The sequence below is a fragment of the Myzus persicae genome, unplaced genomic scaffold (genome assembly GCF_001856785.1).
Source record: "Myzus persicae strain clone G006 unplaced genomic scaffold, MPER_G0061.0, whole genome shotgun sequence".
NCBI classification, from domain to species: Eukaryota; Metazoa; Arthropoda; class Insecta; order Hemiptera; family Aphididae; genus Myzus; species Myzus persicae.
In genome coordinates, this window is record NW_019104289.1 from 182,242 (window position 1) to 201,926 (window position 19,685).

At 29.3% G+C, this 19,685-nt stretch overlaps 1 protein-coding gene across 2 annotated transcripts in view; it reads left to right on the forward strand.

Moving 5' to 3' along the window:
- The first annotated feature begins 5,779 nt into the window (after positions 1 to 5,779).
- The window catches only part of LOC111040904 (calpain-C), a 28,966-nt gene continuing 15,060 nt past the window's right edge, over positions 5,780 to 19,685 (forward strand). For both annotated transcript variants that reach the window (XR_002605261.1, XM_022324969.1), the window contains exons 1-3: positions 5,780 to 5,976; positions 11,238 to 11,386; positions 15,779 to 15,848. Coding sequence is in view for 1 of the 2 variants with exons in the window: in XM_022324969.1 (XP_022180661.1) it covers positions 11,249 to 11,386; positions 15,779 to 15,848 (208 nt within the window). In the remaining variant the exon portion in view is untranslated. The remainder of the gene's footprint in view (positions 5,977 to 11,237; positions 11,387 to 15,778; positions 15,849 to 19,685) is intronic.

A 19,685-nucleotide genomic window follows, 5' to 3' on the forward strand; every position in this document is an offset into this window, starting at 1 on the left:
ACAATTATAATTTCATTGTATTTTTATTTTTTAATATCTTATTAAAGTATTACTTATATAACTTGAGGGCTAATACTTTAGTTGAATTCGAAGATTTAATTGTTCATTGGATCATCTTCGATGATAAGAAATCGTCCTTGTTAAATAGAATATTAGGTTTAGTTTAAAATATAAGAGTACCTAAACATTTTTAGATCATTATATTTTATTTTTAATTATATATTATTTATTACCCCTTTTATACACCTATTTTATTATATTAAGCAAAATTAAAAATATTTTTCGTCTAATCACCTAATCCTATAAGCCAATGCATAATTGATAGTTTCATTACTTTTCACTCAAAACTATGTCATGTAAGTATTAGTAGCTATAGTACCTTTGCTAGTTGTTAATTGTTATGTAGTACATACTACATAGTACATAGTATACCAATTACTACTTAACCCGTTTGCATGAAAATCAGCCCAACGACCATTATGAATTTCCGTAAAATCGCATCCAGTTTGTTAACAAACGGCATCACATAATTATCTTTCTTACACCTCATTGTGAAAAAAAATGTAAATTTCCTGCATATAACGTGTTTATCAGTTATTGTGTATGCTGAACATGGTAATGGAGGAAAAACACTTGTATTAACCAATAGTACCTAACTTGTTTAACTACATATTTTCAATTATGTACCGGCTCCAAAAGTTGAATAGTTGGTGTCTACTGCCTATTAGATTTTTGTAATTTGTAAATAATTTTTTTTTCAACTAAATCTTTTTTGCTTTTTTTTCTATAACATTATATTCAGACTTCCTTGTATTTCCTAAACATAGTAGGTCCTGCATATAATAAATAATGAGTTCAATTCATTTGCAGCACGCCAGAACAAAATAGGTATAAGCTGTGGGAATAATAAAGTATTAGTCAGATATTATATAGTTATTCTAGAAGTGATTTAAATTAAATGAGCTTACGGGAATAATATTATGCACCTAATAATAAATTACAGATATAAATTTTGTACTCGCGTATTTATGATGAACAGTGTTCTGTAAGTATCGAAATCTTTGTCTATAAAATATCGTTTATTGCTATAAGATCTATAACCAAGCACTAGTTGTATACTTGTACACTTGTAGGTATATACGCACGCATAGAATATTGGTTTCAACTTTTTAATTATTTATAAATTATAATATAGTCAATAGTCATAATATCATTACTCATAATGAATTATAGCGTGTCCGCGTGGGTGTTTACGAATTTGTATATTATTTTCTATTTATCTAGTTATTCTATATTGAATTATTATCAATTAAAATTTTCTGATGTTTTAGATAGACTACCCATGGTATTCTCAAATTTGAGAACTTGTCAATTCCATAATAACTGTGTATTACTTTTTTCTTACAAAGATTATTCAATGAAAATGTACAACAATAATTAATTATTGATCTTTTTTTGAATAATATATTATTATGATATACTATTCAGTAGGTATCTACATAATGATGCCGATGCGGTATCTTAAAAAGTTATATCAAATTCACATTAATTTAGGGAGTTGTATTACAAGAAATTTAAGTACAAGATCCAAATTTATAGATCAAAAAAACCATAAATATGTGAAGATGCATTTTATTATAATATTATAATAGTACCTGTCGTAATATAATAATAACAATAATAACAATAGTAATAATAAAAAGTTATAGTTTATTAAGAGAGTGATATATTTTTGAATATTAATTCTTTGATTATAGGTTGTTGTTTTTAGTAGGTATTTTATTTTTAATTTATGTAGAAATTGAATAAAAATATTTTTTTAAGTACATCGTGCCACCTTAAAATATATTCTCCTGATCTCAATGGTCTCAATATTAATAAAAAAAATGGCACGGTGACAAGAAAAAAAATCTGAAGATTACAAAATCTATTTGCCAGCGCTATGTGGTGAACTACAAAGTGAGCTGTGAACGTAGTTCAAAATGACACGGATAGATGGCAGTTGCGTTATATTATGGAACCGTCGATCGAGTAAATAATCATAATCGTGGTCACTGGTCAACCAGCTGAACCAACATGGTATCAGCTGAACGGTGAACACTGATTTGAAAGTTGGTGTGTGTGTGCGTGTGTGTGTGAAACATAATTATTATTTCTATATTTTAGATAAATTTAGGACTAAAACTGTCAGCGAAAAATTTTAATTTCGTTTTTAAATGTTTGCTTATTAATCGATTAATCTATAGGTAGTATCTATATTCTATGATATAACAAATAACAATATGGTTGTAAATCTTAATGCAATTTATTTCTTACTTCGTTTTTTTAGACACAAACGCATACTGACTGTCAATCATCGGTTAAAGCATCGGTGAAGGCGTGACTACAAAGGTGTTATAACTTATAACTTATAACAACTAATAACTAACAAACACCTAACTTATAAGTCGAAGTTCGAATAGTGTAAGCGGCACCTGGAAAGAAACATGTACATTGACAAGACCGATAAGTTAGTTTGAAATAATAAAATGTAATAATTTCGACCCTTAGGGATTTGCGATGGTAGAGTTTTATTGGGCTACGAAATATATTCCACTCCGATGACGTGTACACTAAACATTTAATGAATCAGTAGGTTCTTAAACAACATTTAGTAGCCCATGCGTGGTCCATAAAATTTTAGTGAACTATTAAATGTAATCAATTTTTATGCTACACGGCATTAGATTCTTAATTACCATAACAACCACAAACATCGGTTATTTTGTAATAATAAATGTAAATTTTATGTCGGTAATTTTATTGATATTCACTTTTTAAGCTGACTTCAAAGCTACGTCGTCTGTCGTGTCATCATATGGATTTGATCTTAAGAGGGACTCACAGCTCACTGTGTCATGTAGAGTTGAATATATTCAACTTGTAGGTAACGTGTGACCAGCATTTTGTTACCTATACGGAACAGTACACGACACGACGAGGCGTGAATCCGCTTTTAAGGGGGGTTTTCACTATAAAGGTGAGTGCATACGTGCATACAAATCCTTTACTGTGATTGGTTGTTTAGGTTAGGTTACCACACGATTAACCACGTTACCGTGTTGTTGGGCATAGCTGAACATTTTTCTTATACACGGTACTTGCATATAGTGGAAACCCGCCTTTATCTAAGTGCCCTGGTAATCACGGTATCATTCACTAACCATGGCTAATGATCCTGGATACTAGGATACATAATCAGAATTGGGTCAATCTCAAATTTTCCACACGAAACAAATGATGATGTAGCTGTGAAGCTTGTTTTAGTTTCAAGTAATGATGTAGTATTTTAAATATTATGATTATACAATGTTGACATAATCATATTACTATAATACTGTGTACAAATAGGTAATCAAACTGTACTCAAACCTATAATTTAAAATAAAATTTGACGCTAAGTATCTTTTAAAGTTTACAGTCTAAAATACAAATATTAAATTTAAAACGGCAATGTTAGGTATCTATTGTAAATCCAAGGATTTGAAGTAAAAGTAAATATTTAGCTAATATTTTGTAAAATATTTGGAAGTGTAAATATGTAATAAATAATTTAGATTAAATGATAATATGATATTATTGTTTATTATAAATCATATTGGTTGCTTAATGGTTTTGCAAGTTATTTTCGGTGTAGGTACTTGAAGATAATGTGTTACAAATATTTTGATACCTTTCTTTATTTATAAAAGATATTTACAATCGGTTTACAGAATAATAATACAATTAGTAGATAGGTGGACATTTATTTTGTGTACTAGATAGGGTAACTTGAGGGGAGGGAGCATCCATCGACTTTACTTCCAATCTTTTTGTTTATTTATTATTTATTAACCACCAGAAACATATAGGCCATTGGGTGATTATTTTAGTAGGGTTTTAACTGTTGTAGAAGGTACGTTTGGTTAGAACACGTGTGTTTATGTTGCTAGGATTTGTCACTAGAACCAGGGTGGTCACTCACACGGGAACTATAGGGTCACTGGCTGATACTTGACTTCAGAACACGCCACACCAGACCACCAATTATTTTGATACCTATACATAATATTATATTACATATTATATGGAACTTGATACATTAAAGTTGTAAACGCAACTTGTAATTTATATTTTTCACAATAATTGTTACTAAAATTTGTCCAATAGTAAAATATATATTAATGTGCGAACGATAAGTGTTCCGCGGTCTACAGCTAAACCTTACAGTAATTTTAAATATGCATTCCTGTAGTCCAAAACAGCCTTCATCACTGCGAGATGTTTTTTCATAGATTATCTGTATTATTTTATATTATCATCTTATACATAGCTCTTGAACAGTAGTATAAGATCTATTGTGTCTATACGTTTTTATAGAAAAAAATTATGACAGTCTTCAAAATCCCAAGAAATTTAATTTTTAATTTTGATACTCTAGACTTGAAAATTAAATACAAAATTCTGTATAAAGTATAAATTGTTCTTAATAGAATTAAAGAAAAAATCAGCATTTAGTAACATTAATTTTTTACGAGTGTTTGATGTTCAAAATTTAGTTCAACGCAATTTTCACGAAGTTAAGATTAATTGTAAGTTATTTATAGAATATAGGTAAGTTTAAGTAACGTTACATGAAATAATAGCCAATAGGTATTATTATAATTATTGTATAATATATTATGCGATTAGTTTTTGGCAAAAATTAGTTCAACACTTCAAATTGAATTCAATTTTAATTTTTAACACTTCCATATTAGTGACATACTCAATGACGAATAATTACAGTCGACACCTACTACACGGAGTGATTTACCATGCACGTTCACTCCTTTTTTCCTTACTGTCATAATAAATTATGAAGTTATTCAAAATCTGATTTTTTGAAATTTTGAAATATAATTAAAGACTATATTTTAAAATTCTTGAGATTTTTGATACTACCTACGTAAGAAATGTTGTGTGGCAATATAAACTTATATTTTTCAAATGAGAACCTCTTTTTTCAACTGTTCCGGTTGTGCTTGAATTTAGAGGATAATTTGTTTTCCAAAAGTTTGAATAAATTCATTTAGAGGTACCTATAGGAAAATATTGAAATGAAAATAATTTGTGAATCAATCAGTTTGTACAACAGAGCAACTTCATAGGTTACCACATTTTTGCGATCTTATTATTTATAATTTATAATTTACATATCAATATATACATTATAATATATAATTTATTGGGTGTACCTTTAATTGCCGATCGATATTTTATGATATATCAATCAATGGGTTTTTCGTTTTTCTAGACGTCATTTGTCATAACTTAAGCCTTTAATTTATTTCGGAAATAAATGCTATTGCAAAATGATTATCGACGGCAATTTTATTTTAAGTAATCGCAATGAATATTTTATGCATCAATGCATCGTTATAATTATAATAAACATTTACATGCAATGGTACCTTTTAAACATTTTAACTCTCATTGTATATAATAATATTATAGTTTATTTCTTTTTTTGGCATTTAATACAATAATACCACCCTTTCAAAAATCTAGTATAAGTAATATTGTTACATAGGTACTGGAAGTGCCCGGAGTTTATAAATTATTCAAAAAATAGTTTGGTTGTACGTAAAGTTGCTCGTGTCGTTGAAACCGGGCTCAATAGTTGCATTTTGATTATTTCGTGGTTCGTCGACATCACTTGAGCTACTCTCGGTATGCAGCGCGGTAGCACAACAGGTCTCTCTTGTACAAGTGCGCGCAGTCCTCCGCGCAGAGTCAGTTAACAGGTGTTCATCCTGCGGTGCGGTTGTGTGTCGGTAATCTGCTCTAGTCGTGTTGTTTTTTTTAAGTCTAGTATCAAATAATAGTTATAATCTCGTGATAAGTTTATTTCAAAGTTGGCGAATGCTATTCGAATTCGGTGTAGTGTATTGCAATACAGTTCTGGAAATTGAAAACGTGAGTTTCTATGTACAATTGATTCAATCACATTGTTATTAATCGATATAAACTGTACACAGCATCACAGTATTATGTGCAGCGGGAATGTTGTAAATTTCCCAAGATAAAATACACACAATTTTCCCAGAATATTTATGTTCAGGTCTAAAATGAGATGTGATGCACATTAAATATTATTAATATTATAGAAATATGATGTGAACTATTTTGGAATTCGGTTCAAGTGTATGGTTTACGTTCGTGGCTATGCGATATTTACTCGTATAATTATACATGAGGCTCATAAAAAATAATAATAAAGCAGGCTAGAACAGACATTCACGGGACTAATAGTATTGTGGGACGCAACATTGCGATCTATTTAATAGTTTTAATCTTTACCAGGTTAGGTACAGAGTGCCATCCATCCGTATAGTACACTTTCGTGTGTACTATCGTGGTTTTGTGTAGCCCCCCACATTTTTCATGACTGATAGAATCATTTTTTTTAAATTTATTGCTCCGCTGACCTTATTTTTTTTTATAAAACGAAAGAAAAATGTACCTATTCATTGTTTCTGAAAATATAAACAATATTAAAAATACCTACAAATAATGTAAAATGTTTGTTGAAATAGATTTTCTTATACTTTTGAAGATGAACGATTCTTAACCGTACCCAAAACTCTGAATTGATTCTCATAAGTATAGTAATAATTCAAAATAATTATCCGTTATTACAAAAAAAAAACCATCTCATTGGAACAAAAAAATGTAATTGTTTAATATCATTTTCAAATTTATATTACTAGCATATTAAATAGTTAAAAGAAGAAAACTGTTAGATCACAAATTCTTTTTTATTTTAACAAACGTATCAAAGTATAAATCTGTCTGTTCCGTCATTTTTAAACAAATAGAAAAATTGCGCATTACCTATATGTTTCAATTTAAATTACTCTAGTTAGACACTTATATTTTTATTATATGTATAAGATAAGATTAATACTATACTATATACATATATTTAGAATGAGTTATAGGAGTCACAGAAACATAATATGATAGGTTAAGTATCCCGAAATCTAGTACTATTTACTTCACTATATATAGGTATCCACTAATTACTAAGTATATTTGCACATGCTCATAGTAGGTACTATTACTCTATTTACCTCTAACTTAGTTCGTGGTTGAGTTGCAATGCAGTTATTAACTATAAGATTCTAATTAGAAATTTATCTTTTAAGAAAAAAAGATATATATTATTTTAAAACCACTCTTTTTTAAATCCTTATTGTAATTTGGAACTAACACAGCAATACGTAATCATATTTCCTTCTACTAGGTATAGTTCTATAAATAATTTTTTTGAGGATTAGCTTTTGTTAAAATATTATGGTCTATCTAAGATTGTGCTTAATTTTTTATGAATTGTTTGTATAATAGAAAACTACTAGATTTATAATCTATATATTATTATGTCTAAAAATAGTCTTTCATAATAACTTTAAAATGTACGAATTCGACTTCAAATCAGTGGTTATTATTATAATATTTTATAATTAAGAAAAATATGAATAAACATCATGATGGTTGTCGGTTTTATTGACACAATTTTATTTTTGGCAATTGTTCTATTGCGTTTCCAGGTCATTCCAATATCTCTCCAAAGTGATCTACTCCAATTAAACTAAACTTATTTTTTTAATTCTATGGCTTGTTGTAAGATTGCAAAAGTTTTAAATATACTTTTTCGAAATGATTGAAAGAAAATTGGTATTGCGAAAATACAAATATAAGCATTTATAGTTCAGTGTAATATTACTAGTATTATAATAATACTAAAACTATGTTAATACCTATATTTACAATTACATTGCAAAATAACGTACCTATAGTAAAGACGTGATAATTATTAGGTACTTTGTCCGATTTATCGATTAAGTGTTTATAAAATATGAATGTAATAAGAATTTAACGAAATCGCAGCTATAGATAACTAAAATATTTATTTACATTTAGATAATAGTTACAACATTTAATGAATTAGTTATTATTACCTGCCATAAATACCCGAAAAATATTTTTAAAGTCATAAAAATCAATCTGATAATCAGAAATTTTAAATTTTCACAGTTAATATAAATAATCTTAGGTTGTTATACGTTGTTTTGTAAAATACATTTCCTCGGACCAATTAGCCAAAATTAACAAATTTGTATACAACTTGTGTATTATACAATTTACTTAAGAGGACGCTACACCCGCATGTGCAGTCTCCGTCTTACAAATGTTGAACATAGCAAAACAATGTTTTGCACGGGAAAGAACCGAGAAAGCTACAGTCATAATTAAGAAACAACATTTTCACCACATAAAAAGGAGAACTTTGGCTGTGCAATATCGTTTTTATTTTTTCGATATCACTTATATGAAAAAAGTTATTATTGTTTCAAAATACATTTGTTTTTGTATTTTTCAAACTTGAATAACTTTTTTTGTACTTCCGATATCGAAAATATAAAAACGATATTGCACAGCCAACGTTCTCCTTTTTATGTGGTGAAAATTTCGTTTCTTAATTATGACTGTAGCTTTCTCGGTTCTTTCCCGCGCAAAATATGTTTTTGCTATGTTCTACGTTTGTAAGACGGAGATAACACATGCGGGTGTAGCGTCCTCTTAAGAAAACATATTTTCGCTCTAATAATACTACAGACGAGTTTGTTATCAGTGGGCCCTTCGATATTTCGTCTTTTTTTTTTGATTTTAAACTTCAATATGGTTTTTTTTTATCAAATCGATTCATTAAGAGTTCTGAAAATTGGCAATGTGAACAGCAAACGATTTAAATTTTTAACACTAAATTGCTTTTAAGCTTCGTTAACAAATACCTAATGCATCCATTGTAATATTTGACCAAAATACCACAGTCGAGATTAAGAATTCCGACTATTGATGTATTCACCTCACGTATTTGGCCCCAACATTAGTGTAGGTACACATTATATTCGCAGTGTTCCACGGACGCGCACAAACGTGAAATGACTGTTAACAGGTGACATCATGCTAACACCTATCCAAAATATAATGCTGTTGAGTATGGGACATTGAACCTTTGTGTATTTCTGGTATAGTTTGTATTATATTACCATCATCATTATAAACCGTGAAATTCTTTATAAACTCACATGGCGTAGATATGTTTTATACGATATGGGTAGTGTGAGAGACTGTGATGGTACTATTTTTTTACTGTTATCTATACAACAATCATTGTAAAAATATTAAAAATCTACTAGCGTATAATGTGTTAGTGACACGCCTAAATGAACTTCTTGCAGTTCGTTAGTAAAAAAAATTCAAAATTAAGCGTTTATAAGTATAGGATGGATATGATGTTATAGAAATAGAAATGTCATAGGTTGTGCTCATATAGAATAGGTAGCAATGAAATTTCTCTTAAAAAAACAAATAACAAAATATAATGTGCTATAAACATACTTATCAGATTTTTGAAGACACGATTTACAAGACGAAGATGCTTAATATCATCTGCTCTAAATTCTGCACGAAATGATTTATTTGCAATGTCACAACAACATGACATCCATCTAAATTGTCGTATCATTTATGTACATCTTTCGTTCTTTGTGCAACTCACATAACTACATAAGTGCATTTAAACTTGTTTTTAGGATATCGTAATTTTTGCTTCAATTGCCATGCAGTCCGTGTATTATCGTGTGTTAATCATTTTACCAGAATAATATTTTTACATTTAATTAAAAAATAAAATATTTTATAGCTTAAAGATTTTTAATTCAGACTAAAGAAATTATAGAGGTCGTTGACGTAGACTAAATGACTTCGTGTATCAAATGTAATATTCATATAGATCATGACTAGAGCTTTATTTTTTTCATAAAAACCTGACATTTTTGTGGGGGCTATAAAAATTGTTTCGGGTACTCGGACATACTCTACTAAACTAAGTCAATAAAGCTACCACCTTTAGTTGTACACTTGTGCTTATGGATAGATTACGTAATTATTTATACATTTGATGACCTATTTAAAAAACATACAACGTTTGAATAGAAAAATTAATTCGATATCAATATCGAATATTATATTCCATATATCATATTATACGGGGTAAATTATAACGGGACACGCACAGATAATTTCATATTTTTCTATTCGTATTATAATTTTATTTTTGGTGCCAAACGATTGTTAGCAGAAAAAAAATCTAATACCAAAGAGGAAAATAATTACTGTAAATGATGACCATGTTTATGGTCGCTCGGGTCGTGGGAGGAGGACGATACGTTGACCTTAGACTCCGGTCGATGATGTCAAACTATAGAACAACGTACAGGCTGCACGTGAAACCGAAATAAAAAAATGACAGACCATATATGCGTTATTATAAAGCAGTCGGCGGAGAAAAATGAAGCCGATCAATTAACTACTTTCCCTGCAAAAATTGACTTTTACTTAAGATGCCTTCCGGGGGGCTGGCTGGGGATCGAATAGGTATATTGGGACAGTCGAATGAACCGCATTCCTGATACTCACCTGAATATAATATGTTACGGGCCTTGAATCCGGAAATCCTGCACGTAACCTAATTTTTTATGCAAAAAAAATACATCGATCAACATAGACGTCGGAGGGTTTGACCCTCTAGCTAATTATATTTATTTTAATTACAATCGCGTGTTATTACTGAATGCAAAATAGCATCATAAAACGATTTTTACCTGTTTAATTATTTATGATAAACAACAATTATCGTAAGTTTTATTTCGATGGCAATATCAAAATTAAGTTGTCTACATTAGTATTTTATGTTGAAATAAAATTAATAAAATTAAACCTATTGTATTTAGTTAATCTTAAATAATTATGTCTCAGTATATTTCATTATTGTTGAAATTTTCAGGGCTTATATTTTATCTATATTGACTAAAATGTTTTCTTTTTTGCTACATTAACTTGAATTAATAATTTTGTTAGCTGTTTAGTTCTTACTAGCTATATAATATTACTATGAAATTCAATACTGTAGGTTAATTTGTATATTAATAATTTTAGAATACCTATGTTAATAGCTTATATAAATTTAAATAATAAATAAGTTAGTTCGTGGACTCACTTGTGCGTGCGTGCATAATGCATAGAGACTGTTGGAGTATAATTTTTATATTTTAACCTCATACCTAAATACTGTTATGATGATCACATACAATTATGCTTTTGTTCTACAGAACTCTTCGTGATGGGTGATTACGACAGGATCCACAGAATGTGTCAAAAACGCGGGGAATTATGGGAGGATCCTGATTTCCCGGCCACCCAGTCGTCAGTGTTTTACCACCAAAAGCCACCATTCCAATTCGTGTGGAAAAGACCCAAGGTCAGTAACATTTTAATGATATTACAAAGCTTCGGTGTAAGATAAGTTTTTAACTAAGTCGTATTAATCGATAAGGTAGACAGGTGATGGTGGGCGATCATATAAATATATATGACTAGTAGGATGATCGAGCACCCACACGGTACTTATTAAAGTAGTAGGCACGAGACGACGATGCAACGACCTTTAAAAAATAAAATTACTTTAAATCCGATAAATAAGGTATTATAATGGACGCCTGTGTTATTTAACAGACTACAACAGTGTATATATAAGCCGAGTGAATGACGTGAATCTGTGTAGTTGTAGTTACAACTTATAGCGTGGTACGTTTACCTATATATAGTGTGTATACACGCTAAATGGTATACCCCGCAGTTTTGATGTAATGAATAGGCACTCTGAAAATGTATTTAAAACTCTTATCGAACAATACTATTTTGACTAACGCATTTGAGATAATATAACGAAATACTTTTCGTACACAAAAATAAAATTTCCATTTCAATGCATATAATATAATAATATATTTTATTATCTTATATCATTTTTTAAACTATGACTATACATATAGTTACGCTTTACTTTTTAGTAACCTTTTTTTCTTCAAAATGTTCATCCAATCGTCCACCATTCTAAAGGATTGTTCGTTTTTTAATGTTTACTTGATCCAAATGATAGTTTTAAACCAATCGAAATTCGTCATTGCTATTTACGAAATTACTATCAAAGAAATAACATAAATCAAATCACCTTAATTATACCAATAATCAGTGTTTAAAATACAATTTTCATAGGTACCTTATTAGTAATTACTAATTACACTGTCACGCTGGAAACACCTATAGATTATTCAGAATTGACAGATAAATTCAACCGATGAAAAATTGAGTAACGATAGCTGCAATATTCAAACAGTGTATATTATATCATTTTTTTTCTGTAATAATTTTGATCACGTTTTCTTTACCTACCATCGACTGCGTACAATCGTTTTCTTAAGGACAGGCAATCATTGTTATTATATTGTTTTAATAAAACAATATGACACCATAGCTCGCCCAAAGATCATGTATTCGAATTGGATTCGAGAATTATTGCAATTTTACGGGTCAATAGTGATGCACCAGCTGTTGTTGAATAGTCGGACGATTATTATCAAACAGGTGGGACGAATGAATTAATTTCGCATAATATTAATTTTTACTGCGTGCACACACGCGTGTTATGTAACGTAGGTAGGTACTGTTATAATAAAATATATTATAATATAATAGGTAACGTGCCCTACGCATCTCACGTCGTCGGATATGTCATCGGCAGGGATGGGTTTTGCGTGTACGATTGTCGGACTTGTCGATATAAGGCCACTCCCGCAAAGTTTGCACCCAACGAGTCGCGAACATTATTGTCGCTCACTGCGAGAGGTCTTCAATATTGTTATTATTATTATGCTCTCTCGTCGTGACTATAATAATGTGTAATACCATTGTTCGCATGGCGATATTGAAATCGTATTTATTGTTTTGCCAATACCGCGTACTTGTATTCAATGTTAATTACTATTACTAGGTATTGGCTGTGCCTATATCCTACGTGTTGGAGTCATTATAATACGGTATACATCGACCGTGGTACATGCTCAATATAATAGCCCCTGTAACCGCGTATGAGCATAATATAATATTATTTATACATGCAACTTGTGCCGCTGCCGCCGCCGCCGCATTCTCTAACGTATGACTAATATATTTTCATCGACACCACAGTCCGTTTATACAATGCGACTAATAACCTCCTCCTCCTCCTCCTCCTCCCCTGAAACCATAAGCAATTAACCAAACTAAATATGTTCCAACGAGTTAAAGACTGTCGAGTGGCTTGTTATATTAATCATATATTAATCAAATTCCGCACGCACATCAGTTCGACTCTGATGGCGACGTTCGAGATTTAAACATATTTGCGTATAATAAACTCAAAATCAGCTATACGTTCTCCACATGAGTTGAGACAGTAACTTTTTTTTTTTATTTAGTCATTAAAAATCAATAACAATAACAACAACGCTGAGATTCGTTGTAATTGAAATGGTACATTATTAATCTACGACGGTTTGTAAAAAGTGACCCAACTGTGCCAGCTAAATTTATTTGACGCCATTCTTATAACACTGTGTAATAGATGTTATTTTTCACTCGAATAATTCAACTAAAACACTCATTTAAATGTTATGGTCTTTCTGCTAAAAAATATAGTTATAAATAAAACATTAACATTTAACAGTAATTGTCTTTTCTGACGTGAATAAAAAGAACCCCCCAATTATGATCACCATTTAATCCTGTGATAATGTACCGATATTTAACAATGCTTGGAAAATTACACAAAATATTAAAATCCCACGCATAGGCTGGCAAATTATTTTTGCATTAATGTTTCGTCATGTTCCGGCTCCTTAACTATGTATCGTCGCACAGTGAAGAAATGTAACTGAAACAAATAAATATACGAATGGCCAATTATTACCTTTTTTTTTCTACTAACTATACGTATGTGCATTGTATCATTGAGCGTAATTATTTTCGAGTTTCGGACCGCCGAGTCTGCAGTAAACGCGACGTCTCTGCAGAGTTTGTTCTCAGCACACAATAATATGTAATATAACGACCAAAACGTCGGCCCGACGACCACATTTTTCACCGTATCACGATGTCTGAATGTCTAATTTCATTCGTTTTGCTCGTCATTGATCATTGATAACCGATGAACGTTTATAAATTGAAAAATAAAAACATTTTACAACGATTCGCAGGAATAAAGAATATTAATGTATCGTATATATTATTACTATGATAATAATATGTGCGTGTACGGTATATATATATATATGTAGGTTTAATACATAAATACGTGTTTCTATATTGCTTGGTATATACGCGTACGATGAAGAACCACTGACCATTGTAAGTAGGTTATATGAGTGTGTGAGTGTGTGTAAGTTGCGCCCAGTGAAACCGACCGGCTGTGAATGTTTTAAACGGGAGATGATATCCCTCGGCCGAAAACCTCTATTGAACGGTGTAGCATACATATATTATATTTTTACGTATTATTATTATTTCTTACTGTTTTCCAAATTCCATTCATGTGTATACACTGTACAGCGTACCTACATATTTTACGATATATAATATACGTACATAATAGATATACATTTATGTAGCGTTGCGTGCGAGGATCAGACAATACGAAACTGCATCTGAATCGCTATCCGACTGTCCATTTTGAATTATTAGAAACGATTTCAATGAACTGGAGAACCGGTCGGATTTTGATGAACTAGGGAGATACACTACATTATGGATATCGGAGTGTTAAAAATTACTTTTTGAAGCATATTTAAATATTTAAAAAAAAATAAATATTATAAACTAAACAATAATGTAACTAAAATTTCATAATATTATAAATTTTAAAAATACTAACCATTCAAAATATAAAATTTAAACATTATCTTAAAATTAAAAAACATTTTGGGTGCGTTTTATTATAATCACCAATACATAATAAGACTATTAGGTATAATATAAAAATATGGTTACGAATAATAGGAACGATTTATACACAAATTATACCTACCTAAGTTTTTTTAGAATATTTTATTTAAATTAATTGAAACAAATAGGTACACTGTTTTTAAAGATTTTTAAATATTGAAATTTACATTGGACATACGCGCGTTTAAAGTTTTTTTATTTTCTGTGTTTTATATAGTGAATTAAACTTACTGGCTGCATTATTTTATTGGACATGATTCAATTAAATTTCACCTTTCGCATTTCGTTAACATTAAAATCGTTAAATAGAGTACATTTTGAGTTTTGATTTGTCTAATTCATACATTTCAATATTAGGCTTACAGATAGCCCAAGAAAGTATTCGATTTTTGTCGTTTGAATATGATTTTAAAATCAGGAATGCTTTGGAATGACTAAAACAAATTTTAGAAATACATGAAATAGATAATATAGGTTTTGTTAATATTCATACAAATAGGTTTTTATACATTAGTTGGACCGCATTTTAATTATTTTAAGAACCTATAAATATTGTACAATATGATAACATCTCCTACTTTAACGTTCTCAATAGATAACATTTTTATTTGTTATAATATTATTTATTTATTAATATCAACTTACCTAAATAAGATATTATATACACTTTACTTAGAATATTATTGTAACATTTAATTTAATAAAATTTATATTAAATAAAATTTAATACAACTTCAAATTAATTTTGTAAGTCAACAAATCCCTTAGACCAGACCAACAATTAAATAGATATCCAATAAATTAATTATAATATTATACCTTTTTGTTTTAGGAAATTTGTAATAGACCGGTTTTCGTCAGTGATTCTACGTCTCAATTTGATATCAGTCCAGGAAAAATGGGTAAGTGTCATTTCTCAATTCATGATGTGTTATAAATATTTTTATTATCACTTCGTATTTGTTAAGAATTGGATTGGAAATAAAGTGTTTATTCGTTATAATTACTACTTTTTTCACTCAAATTCTCTACTTTGTTTTTTTGTGCAACTCTATACAGTTATTAGCTAGGTACCATATTTTTGAAAACTCATGCTTTTTGACTTTCACTTCTATGATTTGTTTCTGTGTCTGTTATAGAAGGGCAAAATAAAATCAGAGAGAGTGCCCATGGCTAATTTCTGATACTTAGTGTGCGTGAAAATTGTCGATACATTTATGTTTTCCAATATACATACCATATTCTGGCAAACGCTTTTCTTTATTTACTTGCCTATTTTAAATAACAACATTAATCAGTTAATCATTATCATTCATGTAAAAAAAACTTACTATGGTACCATTTTCAATCGTCACTTCGAAAGACAGTTTTGCTAGCCTTAATTTAAATTATTTTGGCAAGTACTCAAAACTATGTCGATTTCGCACTACAAATTAAACCATTTAAATTACATTATATAATTTTATGGGTACCAAATAAAAACTAAAATCAAGTGTTTACACATAATTTTTACTTCCGACATTTATTAGTTCACTAAACTCAACTCAATATTATAACAGTATTTTATAAACAGTTTTTTTTTTGCTATACAGAATAGTCTATATTATATTGTACATAAGACGCAATTAATTTTCTTTTAAGCATAAGTTAAAATTTGTGAAGTCTAATAGGTGATAGATAATAAATACTTTTTAAAGAAATTATTAGGTACTTACATAATTATTTACTCGAGAATATATATTTATTATTATTGAACAAAATTAAATACCAACCTAGTTTGAAATATATGATATACGTAACTCAAAATATTTTTATTTTTTTTTTACTTTTATTTATTACTTAAGAAAATAATGGGCTCCACTGGCCATGTGTGTATGCTTTAATTTTATGATAATTTTTATGGTAAAATAATTTAGTCCCTAGGTACAGTTTGTTTTATAATGTACTTGGAGTCTTGGAAGTTTGTATTTATATAAATATTCCATAAATAATATTATAATGAAACACTCAACTTATTATAGAAAAATATGTACAAAATGATTTACGCTCTAGTTGCTAAATTAGGAAACACTAATAAAATTACAGCTTTTTTGAATATTGAATAAAATTAAAATTAATTAAAAATACATTTTCTGTAAAATCTTGTTTAACATTTTGAGAAACTGAAAAATAATTTAAATTCTTAGCTAAATAATAATTTGTTAAAAGTTTATGTTATACAATTTTATGAAACAAGATAATATTTCGTTTGTTTAATTTCTTAACAATAAATAGATAGAGAAGAATACGTTTTAAAAACCAAATTATTATTTTTCTTTTAATAATAGCAGTGAGCAACGAGCGTGTGGCATTATACACTTTGAAAACCTTACAACTATGTTTTAAACTCATGTGATACTATACACAATAAATGAAAATTTATTATACATTAAGTATGATTTATGAAACTTATTTCAAAATATTTTGATTTTTTCATCAGTATATTATCATATACATAATATGTAAACATGTCATTATCGTTGTGTGTCACGTTAAATAGCATTGATGAAACTTATCAATTGAGATTACCTTTACTAAACTGCAGTGTCAAATGTTAAATAGTTTATATTATAATGTTAACTTATTAACATTGTCATTTATCGATCATACCTAAATAAATATATTTTTTTTTTATGCGAACCAAACTTTTGCCATGTACGGACTGGTTTTATCAATTTTCTATAAAACACATCTACAGGTAAATACTAAATGTATAGGATTTAAAGAACGTCGTGACGGTCACAGCCTTGTGTAGGTAGTAGCTGGCGATAATTCCGTTTTATTATTATGTTTGTAAAAAGAAAGGAAAATAATAAGTACATACCCATTTGCGTATTGTGTGGTCTTGTTGAATTTATAAAAATATTTTGTAAAAATTTAATTAAAATTTGGATTTCAATTACTACTAACAGTTTTCTGATTAAATCATCAAAATTTCATAAAAAAAAATTCGAACAGGATGTATAAATATCAAGGCTTTTTGTGTTGATTTATAATACCAAGTTTGGTCTTAAATGTAATAGCAGTAGTTTTAAAAATTGATCAAAGACAAGATATTAAACACGCGTTATTGAAGTCACTATCCATTTTTATTTATACATCTTTGCTGCAATGATTTTATATGTACTGCAGTGCCACAGTGGGTATGTAATATAATACAAAAAACGTATAAGGTATTTTATTTAAATAATATTTCATATTTAAATGTTCAAACAGTTAAACATCAATAAAAAGTAATAACTTTATCTTAATGTACTTTTACTTCACAGTTTTATTAATAAACTTCAATCAGTATATATATATCATTTCAATTTTAAACATATTTATGTAGTGACGTTTTATAGAAGGCATATTATGTGGAAACTGGATTTGTTAGGTCCTTTATATGGGAAGGTTATATATGTACAATGTATACTATCAACTAAATATTATGGATTAAATCACTTACTGGATATTATATTCTTTTGGAGCCCACATAAAGAGAATATTTTTGTGATATGCGTTTTTACATAATAATACAGTCTCCTGGACTTAATGCTTTAAATCTACATTATTTTATTATAATATTATAATATTATCTTTAAATATCACTATCCATAATCACACATGTGATAATTAACTATCATTTCAATATTAACTGTTTGTACTATGTTAATTTAAACCACGGTTTAATAGTTTAAATTGATAGCGTTATTTCGACATTATTTTCAGGTGGGAAAATTGTAGTACATGCCTAGTTTATCATTTAATTAGAATAGATCGCCATTGTGCGGAATAATGTCCAAACCGAATGGTGCAGTATAATAGCCCCCCTCTACCCTCTTTCACCATCAGTCAACACGGTCAGTGTGCCGATCCTCTGACATGTCAAATTATCTGTATAGCCGATGAGTAGGTATTTCAACACAACGGAACTGGACGAAATTATATTATTATTTATTATACACGTGGACGTGGATATTGATCAAGCGTATCTGAATTTGGCGGGAACAATGTATATTTTCGTGCGTTTGTAGGACATAAAAATAATATTATATAAAAATATTTTACACCCGATTGAAACCCACGAAAATATAACGTTACACCGCGGGACGAAGATCCGTGTACACGACCTTGTGGGATGATAAAAGTAAACAATATATTTTGGTTTTCGTGATTATAATAATTCAACATGGTCTGTCGGATTTCGTATATTATTATACGTCCTATTATGCACGTGGATGCGGTTTAGTCGGTAGGTACCTATTGTCAGCATAGCATATCTAAACGAGTACGTTTGTGTATAGAATCTGTCAGTGAAAAAGATCCAACAATGTTTCCCGTAATTTTACGACTGTAGTGAAAATTCGAACAGCTCATCAAAGCGATCACCAAAGTCAATAATAATAATTATAACCGGCCGACAGATGCACGTGTGTAGTATATTGTAGTCAACGTTTTTTTATTCGTCTACGACAAACGTTTTGTTCTTCTAAATATTAAGAATACAAATGTGGTAATTTAAACGTCAGTCAAAAGATGTCAAGTGTATCACGGTGCACCGTGTCTCCAGATGTATATCCATGTGTTCACGAAACTGGAACAAATTAGCCTGCAGCACCTTATATTATTGTTGTGATATTCTCAGATCGACAAAAGATTCATCAAGAGATTTTTCCGCGTGTGCATACTTACCTCGCACTATACTTTCAGTTGGTCGA